The following is a 13,516-nucleotide window of genomic DNA, read 5'->3' as shown; positions in this document are numbered from 1 at the left end:
TAAAAACTTGACACATTACATTTTTATACTGTTTTTAATACTATATACACATTTCCTGTATTTTCTGGATGTATTCAAAAGACTGAGTAACAATTATATATGATCACTATAACATTGCAAAAACAACAAATCTAACTGTGGCATAGTGGACTAGACTTTTGCACAGTACTGTATATATTTTTTTTCCATATGAGATGTAAAATTAGAAATGTATTTGCTTGCCCTTGAAATTAAATATATTCAATTCAGCATAACATTCTACAAAATGTTTTTGGTATATAATGGCCAGAGAAATTTATTTCTTTGCTGTATGGGTGTGAATAAGATGTCCAGGACCTCTGGTATAAAAGTAGATTCACAACAATACATTTTCAGATGTATATTTAATTTTACTATATGTTTTCATTCTTGTGTGCACCGAAGCCATCTTGTGTTCCTGCTGCAATAAACATTTTCGTTTCATATGGCCCCAGAACTCAGTCCTGTTTAAAGTTCCAGTACAGTAAATTAATATACTGGAGTTTGTTTTTGCATAAGAGCAGAGGATATGTTTCTTAAACTGTGTCCCAAACAAATTGTGGTTATGGAGGTGCTTTTTTAAGCTTTCTGACCCCAAGATTCAACTGATTTCTGAAGTTCTTTATCTGTGATCCTTGGAGATTCTTTATCCGCTCAAATTATTCTCTTTGCTGAGCATTAAGATGATAAACACACACGTCCTGGTTCAGGCAGATTTGAAATATCTCCAGTCGATTAAAACATCATTATTGCCTTGATTGTGAAAATATATATATATTTTTATGGTTTTAACTATTTCCTTAAAGCCACTTTCTACTTTAACAATCTTAAACATCAGAACCTTTGTTTTTATTGTAACTCTGTGAACATACAAACACAGTGCCATGGGTAAACAGTTAAATATTATAGCATTTGAGAAATGTCATACAAATTATACAAGTTTAAAGACTTTTGCTTTACATGATTTTCAAAATAAAGACAACCAAATAAAATATCTTTGTATGACAAAGAAAAATGTTGTAACAATGAAACAAGAAATACAAAAAATAATTCCAAAACAGAGATGTGTATGTACATTCTCAGAAAAGATGAAACGTATATTCTTCATCAGCAACACAAAATGAGTCAACATTTTCTTTAAATAAATTGCCCATGAATGATTAAGGGGATTTTGGCTTTTATTCCCCTGTGTAACAGAAAGTCATGTCTGGACAACGTCATGTTTTTAGTCACCTTGGTGTGCTAAGAAAATTTTAATATCAATGGGAATATACAACATAAAAATTTCCAGGGGTGCCAGTAATGTGTCCAGTGCGTATCAGAGAAAACATTTATTTAATAATGTAATCCTCCTATTTCAATTATTTTACTTTAATGAAACATTGTATTTTTGTGTTTTTTTTGTGTGTGTGTGTTTTTTTTTATTAAAGCTCAAAAGAAGAAACATTGTAAATTTATTTTCACAGCTTTCTTTGCTCATATTGACCAAGGATGGCAATATTTTTGTCCACAACTGTATGTACACTATATTTCTACTATTTCTATCTGTTAAGTTGTTTTAAGGAAGCTAGATAATTGTCTTGCGATAAATATTAATCTTCTACAAAGTTTTTTTTTATATTCTAAACTTGCATCTCTCTTGTTGTGAGCTTCTAATTCTAATAGTCTACAACATTAAGCTGCAAATATATATATATATATATATATATATATATATATATATATATATATATATATATATATATATATATATTCTATAGTGCATGTACATATATATTAGTATTACTCTGAGGTAGTTGCCACAAATTTAAAAGTATTATTTTTTTTGACCAAATAAGGTGAAGATAAAATAAAATGACGTAAACTTTTATGTTGAAATGAGAACTTCCGGTCGACCTAGGATGTGGATCTTTGTTGCCATAGTAAAGCCGCTATTTTGACCCTGTCAAGATGGCGGGTGGTAAGGTGTCGTTTTATGATTCCAACTGTAACTTCTCTTCTAATCGCAACACAAACAGATTACAGATCACATCATCCGATAACGTCGCAAGGTTTACGTCTTCATCAACAGCACAACATACAGAAACTCAAGATCAGATCAATCGCTGCTTCAATAAACTAAGATCACTGAGGCCGTCTGACAGCCCAACCCTAAAAACTGAACTTAATTTACTATTCGACCAGCTGATCTCAGAAAACTACACCAATATCACTCATGACACCATTCATCCAGAGGTATGATCGCATCTGTTTACCTTTATGCTAGGCTAGGCATTGTTTCTCATGAAGAAATTTGATATAGTGGTGTAAAGTCTCTTCACAATCTCTTTTATTGTAATATTACTAATTATTGCACTTATTATTATTGTAATATTATATGCTGTAATGTTGTCTCGTTGATGAATGAAATCGGTGAGGTAAATTGAGTCAAGATGTAGTTGACATGCGAAGACGTGGCTTTTGCTTTTAATGCTCCTACAGGATCGAGTAAACGATCAAAATATTAAGAGTATTTGTATTATTTTACAAATAATTTATGGCAAAATGACAAGGGGAAAAGCTTTCTTAAATGCTCTCCATGCACTACACAACCATACATGCAAGACATTACTTTTGGCCACTACTATCATACATAGTGTGATTTATATAGCCTTAAATCAGCCGCCTATTTTATAAGTAGACTTTTCACTAGGTTATCTCCAACAGGTTGTGTGTGTGCTGCTGGTGCACGCAAGCCGTCTGGTTCCTCTCAGCCAGGAACATCTGGTCCTCAAACTGTGTCAGTTAATTCATCAACTTCTAAACCAGCTACAGGTTTGTAGAGGTATCCTTGTGGCTTCTTATCAAGATGTGTAATCTTTTTGATAGTAACCCACATTACTGTTCCATCACAGGTGATAGTGGATGAGCAAACGCTTGAAATTTTGGTGTCGTACTGCACGCGTGCTCTGAGGACATGCAGTCCGTGGACTCATCCAGAAGTGATGCTCTCCCTCTCGTCACTGGTGTATGGTAATGGATCCAGATGCCAGCGGGTAAGAGACAGATCTGGCAATTAATCGAATCTAAATGTGATATTATACGTTTGTATGTGCGTGAGACTCTTTTATCTACTTTATTTTTTATCTAGCATCTTCCAGAGCTTCTTGGAGCAGGCGGTGTTCTGGTGAACTACAGTGATCCTGTTCAGCCTGACATAGAGCTGCGTCGCTCTGCCGTGCATTGCATAGCTAATCTTTGTCTTAGGTGAGCTGCGTATAAATTCGTCCTTGTTACTGGTCGATGTTTATTGTGTAACTTTTAGGATGATCTCTTGACAGAAGTGCAATATAATATACATAACTAATTATCAGTGGTGTATAAAAACCTTACTTAATGAACTGTATTGTTTCCATGAATTTTTATTTACATGGAAGTCCCCGCCATGTTTCTACAGTAGTCCTAAACGTACAAACTACTCTATAGAGCGTGTTTTGTCACAGCGTTGTCACAAGGTGCATCCCACTTTACCAACCCAGAAGTCCTTGCGAAAGAGCAATCGGACCAATCAGACGATGGAAGTGAGGAGTTCACACTGACGGGCAACTTCTCCTCCTATTTCCGGCTTGACGCTCGAGTCTGTCCCAAAATACGAATCCGGTGCAACCATGTGGACTCGCATCAAAGGTCCCTGAAGTCTGCACTACATGATGGCATCAAAGTGTGGACCACAAGTCCGGAGTAGTGTGTCATTTGGGACAGAGCCATAGTTGTGGAACAGTGACATCATTGGCCTTCAAATATTGCCTTCGAAAGATGCAAACCCTCAATTGGGGTGCACACATAGATGATGCCATGTTTGTCCTGTGGCAGCTACCGTAGCTTCTCTATGCGTTTGGAAAGGGAGGGGTGACCTTTGCACTGAGCCACTGGTTGCAATTCACAATCTCACCACTAGATGCCACTAAAAATACACCTTTTAACCTCTTCAGACCTGTTTTTTCCCAGTGTGTCTTATTTTGATTGGATGTCCATTCCAGTGGTCGCAGGGTCTGAAGGGGTTAATGCTAACCAGTTTTAGAAGTTTAATTATACTTGGCTTGGACAAATAATCCACTCTTTCTGGCACATTTTAATATGACGTAAAGCTTTGCCATAAACTTAAATAAATTAAATGAAAATGTTTACCCTTTAGTAATGTTGCAATGAAATGATGTCCGCTTTTGTGTGCACCAGTGTTTCCGGTCAGCCTTATTTAGAAGATCCATATAAAGGTGTATGCTATGGAGTCCTTCTGCGCACACTACAGTCCCCAAAACCGCCTAATGTGGAGGACATCATCTTCTGTGCAGTAAGTACTCATGTTTATCGTGACATTACTGTACCACACTCATATTGTCTGTGTGTTTAACCTTGCAGTTTCACTTATTTCTATCTCTGTTTTAGTTATTACAGAATGCTCTGAGAGGAATGCAGTGTTTTCTCAATGGGGGGAAATGGAAAGCTGTCCCAAACCAGGATCTGGGGACCTTATTGGCTGTGCTCAAAGTATGTATACAATTTTATATGTTCTCATGTATAGATTTACAGTCAGCAGCAATAAAGGTCACATGCTGATAAAATGTATACCTTGTATGCAAGTCTCTTTGGATAAAGCATGTAATGATTGTCTTCCCAATTATGTGATTTTAGAGATAAAATTTAGTATTTTTGTCTTAGCGTATTTTTACTTGAATCTAAGATTTACTGTAATGTCTCATAATTGTTTAACTGTTGCAGAGATTTATGTTCTATGGACTGCCGGGAATAAGTGTGGAAATGCCACAGGTGTTGTACCCAGCACCTCTTCCTCAGTACGAGACCATTCCTGCTCCAAAACCTGAATCCTCACAAGAACCATCCTCACAGAAAAAAACTGCAGGGGTACGTGACCAGAACAGTGTAACTGATAAGTTATGTAAGCAATGGAAAAAAGTGTATGTAAATAAATAAATGTTTTTTAGTCCCAGCAGAACAGAAAGCGTAAGTCTCGTGGTAAAGGGAAGAAAGCTGGAGCTGAGGGAACAAGAGGTGAGGAGGAGGGAGAGAGTGAAACTGGAGCAGGTGGGGTGGATCAGAGTGACTGGTCAGCTGGCTTGCAACCTGCCGGTGTGATGTCACCATCAGGAGCAACTCCACAGCTTCAGCCTTCCTGGAAGAAAGCGAGCTCTGACTCTGAATTCTCAGACCCCGAGGGAGGAATGCAATCTAAACTCAGGTCTGATTCTTGGATATTGTACTGAAAGACTTTTCCCTTAGTAGTTCAAATTAAGCATACTGCTGTTTCATAGCACAGGAGATTGTTTTTTCAGCAGTGTGTCATTTAAGTATAAACTTAAGATTTTTCTCCTAAAGTCGCTTAGGGGAAATGACAATAAAACAATAAGACAATGTTAAAATAAATTAAAGGTGCAATGTGTAACTTTTAGAAAAATCTCTTGACAGAAATGCAATATAATATACATAACTATTTTCAGCGATGTATAAAAACTTTACATAATAAACTGTATTGTTTTTATTACTTTTGAATGAGCCGTTTTATCTACATACACCACGGGTCCTCTTACATGGAAGTCGCCATTTTGTGCCGCCATGTTTCTACAGTAGCCCTAAACGGACAAACTGCTCTACGGAGAGCATTTCGTCACCACTGTGACGTGTTTGTCTTGTGATGGCTACCGTAGATTTTTTTATGCATTTCGAAAAGGCAGGGGTGAGCTCTTGGTTGCAATTCAAAATCTCACCGCTAGATGTCGCTAAAAGTCCCACATTTCACCTTTAAGACTATCAATAAATTGTAATAATACATTTAATTAAATAATAATAGTTTTGATTAGAGGTCTTCACCGGTCCACTTAGATCCAACAAAACCCAGGTTTGACCCAGGACCCGAGCATGTTCGGGTCTAAAAGTTATACATGTGCCTCGGAAATGGAGGCTAAATGGAGCACGTGGGCCAAATTGGTTGCGAGGCCACCAGGGTTTCTTTCTGTCTGACTGTTGCATGTGGGGTTGCAGACTGAACACATGTCAGTGCCGTTTACATTCGGGTTTAGTCAGGTTAAAAAAAATTGCCACTGGCTAGGGTCGGACTCGGGTCTAATTTTCTCGGATTTGTCTCGGGTCGGGTCTTTCTTTAAAAAATATATATTTATTTATGCAGGTTCGGGTAAAAAGTGATTCAGGTCATTTTGGGTCGGGTACATTTCTTTGGTCTAGTTTTGATAATTAAAAGAGTTTTGATTGCAGCCTTGTGATATTTTTGAGATCTTTTCTGAAACTCTAATGGAGACATTTGTGAAATATCTGAAATCTTATATCAATGAGATTACTTCTGCTTCTCAAACACATTCTCAGGGCCCCCAGTTTTAGCCTCCAATGACTTAAGCAGAAATAATCTCATTGATGTCTATGAGAAATAATTGAGATATTGCCACCAATTGAGACCATGCATCAAGATGGTACTGCTGTGATATGCTAACAAAACCTTACCGAGTTTACAAACCAGCCTTTTATTACCAGCTAATCTAAAGTACTCTCATGTTTTATGTGAAAGTCATTAGATATTATGTTTCTTAAAAAAAACAAGGAATTGTAAGTTTAATAAATTGAATATCAGTATATAAAAGTGTTGTTTTGTTTTGTTTTGTACTATAACAGGATGTTAGTATTTTCGTCATGGCTGTAAATGTGTTTTTGTGTGTCATCTAGATTATATCAAGCACGTGTACGTCAAAGCGCACTGCAGTGTTTCCTGGCTGTGGTCCGATGTGTTGAAAAGCGTGTCCTCTATGGCTACTGGTCATCCTTCATTCCTGATGCTCCAGGGATTGGAGGTCCACCTCCTCTCACTCTCCTAACCATTGCCTTGAAAGACCCTTCCCCAAAAGTAACACGCAATCCCACTATTGTTATGCTTTAGTTTCATTGCAAATTACATCGGAGAAGAATAAAGTTCTGTTGGTTTGTCGCACATCTTTCGCTCTCAGGTGCGGGCCGGCTCTCTGCAGGTTCTGTCTGCTCTTTTGGAAGGTTCTCGACCGTTCCTCACCACCGCCGAAGACACCGGTGCACCACGTCAAGCCTTCACGCCATTCTCTGCCACGTTAGCTGGCAGTATCAGAGAGCTCCATCGCTGTCTGCTGCTAGCTCTTCTCGCTGAGTCCTCCTGCCAGACCCTCACTCAGGTCTTAAAGGTAAGATTATAAACTGTGTACAGTATTCATGTCTGAGCGATTCTAGACATTAAATTAAATCAACCCAAAAATGAAAATTGTATCATATTTACTCACCCTCATGTTGTTACAAACCTGTATTCATTTCTTTATTCTGCTGAACACAAAGGAAGATATTTTGAGAAATGTTTGTACAAAATGGCTATTACGCAGCCTTGAGTATGATGTTATTCCTACTATGGAAGTCAATGGTGCTTCTGTTTCCTGCTTGATTACAAATATCTTCCTTTGAGTTCAGCAGAACAAAGAAATGTATACAGGTTTGTAACAACATAAGGATAAGTAAATAAAGACAGGTTTTTCATATTTGGGGAAACAATCTCTTTAAATTTGGACATGTTTGTGTTTTCTCTTCAGTGCCTTGCTCATTTGGTTTCCAATGTGCCTTATAACCGCCTAAGACCAGGCCTGTTGAGTCCACTGTGGAAACAGATCCGGCCATATGTGCGCCACAGAGGTACTGATAAAGGAACAGTTTACCCTTAAATGAAATACCCATTGCCAATACCGATATTGAGAATGCAATGTTGCAAAATGTGTAATTGGCCGATATGAGTTTGTCTTATTCCAGTTGTTCTAATCCTTTGTTTTCGCCCAAACATTAGATGTGAACGTGCGAGTTTCCAGCCTCACACTCTTTGGTGCTTTAGTCTCGGCTCAAGCTCCTCTACCTGAGATCCATCTGCTCTTACAGCAACCCGGCTCCACATCCACGCTAGGCACTCCTGGCATCAGCACACCTCAGGAGCTGTCTCAAAACTGGAGACAGACAGTTCGGAGAGAAGAAGAAGCATCGTCGTCCCCTGGAGGAGGAGCTGAGGTTGCCGAGGGACCGTGCTGGCTGCTCCAGCTGTGTGTTGGTCTGGTCACGCAGCCTCGTGAGGAACCGTATTCGGATAGTGATGCTGGAGGGTCCGGCGCTGCTCAGCTGGAACCTTCACCTGTACGACTGGAAGCTTTACAGGTGAGGATATGGTTAAGTGGTGGATAAGATGATGTTAATATTGTGTGCCTTCTTGTAGTTCAATTGGTAGAGTCGTGGCACAAGCGACATCAAGGTGAAGGGTTTGTACTGATACAATGTAAAGCTTGAAGGTAGTTTTTGGATAAATGCATAAGTGTAAATGTGAAGGTTTGTTTCTGATTGGTTGTTTGTGGGTTTATTTCAGGTTTTGGCTCACCTGGTAAAGGGTTATTTCTCATTGGCTCAGACGTCTCTGTTGGAATTGGGACAACTCAGCGCCCGCTGTCTCACAGAGCAGGACCCTTCTGTGCAGCTTCACGGCACTAAAGTATAAAATTGTTCTATGTATATTCCTTTTCGTTTTATTATTCATGCTTTACTTTTTGTATACGTATGTATATGTATTTGTACATTCTACACTGCAAAAAATTATTTTTAAGAAAGAAAATCTGCGTATTTTTGCCTTGTTTTTAGTAAAAATATCAAAAAAATCCTAAATTTAGATGCGTTTTCTTGATGAGCAAAGTGACCGAAGAAAATAAGTCTAGTTTTTAGACCAAAAATATCAAATTTAATTGATTTTTCTTGAATTTAGAAAAATGTTCAAGATTTTTTTGCTTACCCCATTGGCCGATTTTTTTGCTTGTTTTATGCACAAAATCACTTAAATTTTATATTTTTGTCTAAAAACTAGACTTATTTTCTTGGGTTGTTTTGCTCATCAAGAAAAAACATCATAATTTAAGAATCTTTAGATATTTTTACTGAAAACAAGACAAAAATACTAAGACATTTTTTTTCTTGAAAATAATTTTTGCAGTGTATACAAGCTAGCTAAAGCCGGCAAATTAAGCATATTCGCATCTGAATTTACGTGCGAATGAGTTTACAAAAAATTTTCAAGCATCCAACTACGCGCAAATAGCATGATTTATTTGCGTCTGTTAGTCATTGCATAATTTTTGCATCATATTGACTTGTTGAGAGGTGTTCTTCTGCTTCTATAGATATTTTCCCATGTACCTGTATAAATACAACATCTATCATTTTATTATTACCACCTTTTTATTTTTTCATTTCTGTCTTTCTCAAGCTTTTGGAGGAACTAGGAACAGGCATTATCCAACAGTACAGAGCCGATCTCAATACTCAAAGTGTCAAATGTGTGCCAGTGTGCCAGGTAATTAACAGTGAACCACATACACTCATGTTAACAGTCATGATGGTTATGAATGTAATGCTGGATTGTCTTCCACGACAGGTGGTTCAGTTCTGGTCTGATGTCTTGGGTGGTCCGCTGATCGGAGCTTTGCAGAACGAACAGCACCCAACCCTACAGACCAGCGCATGCGACGCCCTGTCCTCCATCTTACCGCAGGCTTTCAGCCAGCTGCCCGTGAGTGTGTCAAGAGTGTGATTTAAGATCATTATTATATGAGCCACGTTTATGTACGAATTAATTTATATCTGCAGGATAAGACACAGGTGCTGTGTATCACGATACTGCTCGGACTGACATACAGCGAGAACTCTCTAGTGAAAGCAGCAGCGGTCAGAGCTCTGGGTGTTTATATCCTCTTCCCCTGTCTAAGAGAGGTACAGTGCCAATCTCTGCATATGATGAAAGCTTTAGTAACCGTGCCATTGATTTTTTTTAATCACAGCCATGTTTTTTTATTTTGTGTCACATTCACAGGATGTGATGTTTGTGGCTGACACAGCCAACGCCATACTCACTGCTCTGGACGACCGCTCGCCCAACGTCCGGGCAAAGGCCGCCTGGTCGCTCGGGAACCTCACAGACACACTCATTGCCAACATGTAAGAGACAAACATTCATGTTAGCACGTGTGTGGTATTTATAAGGATAATCTATCTGGATGACTGTTTTGGTTGTGTGTCCTCAGGCAGTCAGTGGGTCTGGAGTTTCAGGAGGACTTTTCTGATATGCTGCTGCTCAACATGCTCCGATCAGCTACTAAAGCCTCAGCAGATAAAGACAGGGTATGTACATGGTGACAGGATAACATAGAAGTCATTCCATAATTGGTGGGGTTACATGACATATTTTATAGCACCTTCATATTATTCAGGGTTCCCATGGATCATGGAATTTCTGGAATATCATGGAATTTTAAGGGTCTTTTCCAGACATTGAAAGTCAGGGATTTTTTTACCAAGTAATATCTGGGATTTTTGTTTGTTGCTTTAAATTTTAGTTTCCATTGTGATGTAAGAAATACCATTTCCAGGTGCAAGCCACCACTAACTACATTGTAAACAGCTGTTTATAGGCACTGTTTATTCATTTCACACATTTAAGCTATATTTTTGGAGTACACGGCATCCTGGGCATACACTCACCTAAAGGATTATTAGGAACACCTGTTAAATTTCGCATTAATGCAATTATCTAATCAACCAATCACATGGCAGTTGCTTCAATGCATTTAGGGGTGTGGTCCTGGTCAAGACAATCTCCTGAACTCCAAACTGAATGTCAGAATGGGAAAGAAAGGTGATTTAAGCAATTTTGAGCGTGGCATGGTATTTGGTGCCAGATGGGCCGGTCTGAGTATTTCACAATCTGCTCAGTTACTGGGATTTTCATGCACAACTTTTTCTAGGGTTTACAAAGAATGGTGTGAAAAGGGAAAAACATCCCGTATGCGGCAGTCCTGTGGGCGAAAATGCCTTGTTGATGCTAGAGGTCAGAGGAGAATGGGCCGACTGATTCAAGCTGATAGAAGAGCAACTTTGACTGAAATAACCACGCGTTACAACCGAGGTATGCAGCAAAGCATTTGTGAAGCCACAACACGCACAACCTTGAGGTGGATGGGCTACAACAGCAGATGACCCCACCGGGTACCACTCATCTCCACTACAAATAGGAAAAAGAGGCTACAATTTGCACAAGCTGACCAAAATTGCACAGTTGAAGACGGGAAAAATGTTGCCTGGTCTGATGAGTCTCAATTTCTGTTGAGACATTCAGATGGTAGAGTCAGAATTTGGCGTAAACAGAATGAGAACGTGGATCCTTCATGCCTTGTTACCACTGTGCAAGCTGCTGGTGGTGGTGTAATGGTGTGGGGGATGTTTTCTTGGCACACTTTAGGCCCCACAAAGCTCGAATCATTTCAAATTGGTTTCTTGAACATGACAATGAGTTCACTGTACTAAAATGGCCCCCACAGTCACCCGATCTCAACCCAATAGATCATCTTTGGGATGTGGTGGAATGGGAGCTTCGTGCCCTGGATGTGCATCCCACAAATCTCCATCAACTGCAAGATGCTATCCTATCAATATGGGCCAACATTTCTAAAGAATGCTTTCAGCACCTTGTTGAATCAATGCCACGTAGAATTAAGGCAGTTCTGAAGGCGAAAGGGGGTCAAACACAGTATTAGTATGGTGTTCCTAATAATCCTTTAGGTGAGTGTAGGTCATGGAAATTCAGCTTTTTAGTTGGTGAAAGTTAGGGAAAAGTCAGGGAATTTGACCTGATAATTTCTTTAACCCCTCCAAGAATATGAATCTTGAAACATCCAAATATTTCATATACTGGCACAGACAACTGAGTGGTAAACCTGGGTTTGCGTGTTACAGGTAAAGAGCAACGCTGTCCGTGCGCTTGGGAATCTGTTGCACTTCCTGCAGCCGGGGCATCTGGGTAAACCTGTGTTTGTTCAGCCTGTTCAAGAGGCCATGAGCGCGCTGATCGATACGGTTAAAGGGGAAGCAACCATGAAAGTCCGCTGGAATGCTTGTTATGCGCTGGGCAATGCTTTCAGAAATCACAACCTACCTCTGGGTAAGTAAAGATATCTGCATTACTGGTGCTTGCACAAGAGCAATGATGATGTTTACATCATACACACTATTGCACTACAATACAAAGAAATGAATAGCCAATGAAACAAGGAGGGGGGGTCCTTCCTTCTTCCTTGTAACATGCATGAGTGTACAATCATTAAATATACACAATCCCTAATATTTTCCCCTCAGGTACAGCTCCCTGGTCTAATGACGCCTACTCCGCCCTCTCCCATGTTGTCACTTCCTGTAAGAATTTCAAAGTGCGCATCAAATCCGCCGCTGCGCTTTCCATACCTACAGCACGCGATCGCTACGGAGACGCTGGCCAGTTCGCCGAAGTCTGGCGTGCTTTGGTGCAAGCGCTCGAGCACAGCGAAGAAACCGAAGATTTCCTGGAATATCGCTACTCCGCTAGCTTACGCACCCAACTTTGCCGCGCTCTACTGCATCTCCTGTCCGTATGCCAATCTGATGACCTTCCTGCACTGAGGTCATCATTGAACGACCAATCAAGACCAGTACTAAAAGACTTCTTGGTTCGTTACCTTAGCGAAAAGGGTGCGGTTTTGGTCGCCGGGTGTGACGGTGTTGAGGGTGAAGATGCGGTTGATCACACAGTGACTAAAGATGGACTGATGGTGCTCCATGAGACGTTGAAGAGGCTGAAGGAACTCCAGCCTGTGTCAGACGGCATTGAAGATTTGAGGACTGTGGTGGATTTCCTAGAAGATGTAGTGAAAGACTTTGAGGTGTTGAAAGAAGCTGACAGCACGCAGTGAGGCACAGCAAAAATCAAAGTGTAATTACAGAAACATTCAGCTGTGATTAAAGCATTTTTAAATATTTTAGTCTTTTAAAATTTATTACATTTATTACATGTTCCCAAGCTGTCACTGTGGCAGGTCCTTCATCATTATGTATACATTTGGTACCACTACAATATGTACCTATGAGGTACTAAAATTATCTCTACGTGCAATGGTGTACTTTTTAAAAGGATCTTTTTTTCTGACAGTGTAGGTAATATTTGTATATATCATGTAATATAATTAAACCAGTTTTTATTGGACTACAGATTATGTGGACTGATGTCATAATTGTCTTAAATTAATAAAAATTAGAACATAACCCAATGCAATCTCAACCCTAGATGCCACTAAAAAGAAAAACTCTGCTTCTTTAAAGGGGACATTTCACAAGACTTTTTTAAGATGTCAAATAAATCTTTGGTGTACATATGTGAAGTTCTAGCTCAAAATATCATATGGATAATTTATTATAGCATGTTAAAATTGTCACTTTGTAGGTGTGAGCAAAAATTAGCTGTTTTTGGGTGTGTCCTTTAAAATGCAAATGAGTTGATCTCTGCACTAAATAGCAGTGCCGTGGTTGGATAGTGCAGATGAAGGGTATAATAAGATCCTTTTTGACATCACAAGGGGAGCCAAATTTCTAT

General features: G+C 39.3%; 1 protein-coding gene across 1 annotated transcript; it reads left to right on the top strand.

Moving 5' to 3' along the window:
• Positions 1 to 1,931: 1,931 nt before the first annotated feature.
• heatr6 (HEAT repeat containing 6) lies at positions 1,932 to 12,903 on the top strand. Its single transcript, XM_065287449.2, has 20 exons — positions 1,932 to 2,253; positions 2,725 to 2,832; positions 2,913 to 3,053; positions 3,149 to 3,264; positions 4,234 to 4,348; positions 4,444 to 4,545; positions 4,777 to 4,920; positions 5,001 to 5,254; positions 6,748 to 6,925; positions 7,026 to 7,232; positions 7,629 to 7,728; positions 7,877 to 8,235; positions 8,441 to 8,563; positions 9,329 to 9,415; positions 9,497 to 9,631; positions 9,709 to 9,831; positions 9,932 to 10,056; positions 10,143 to 10,239; positions 11,851 to 12,055; positions 12,250 to 12,903. Exons 1-20 carry the CDS (start codon positions 1,969 to 1,971, stop codon positions 12,837 to 12,839), a joined length of 3,594 nt encoding a protein of 1,197 aa, XP_065143521.1. The 5' UTR covers positions 1,932 to 1,968; the 3' UTR covers positions 12,840 to 12,903.
• Positions 12,904 to 13,516: the final 613 nt, after the last annotated feature.

The sequence above is a fragment of the Paramisgurnus dabryanus genome, chromosome 18, assembly GCF_030506205.2.
Source record: "Paramisgurnus dabryanus chromosome 18, PD_genome_1.1, whole genome shotgun sequence".
Classification (NCBI taxonomy): Eukaryota; Metazoa; Chordata; class Actinopteri; order Cypriniformes; family Cobitidae; genus Paramisgurnus; species Paramisgurnus dabryanus.
This window is presented reverse-complemented; position numbering and strand designations above follow the sequence as displayed.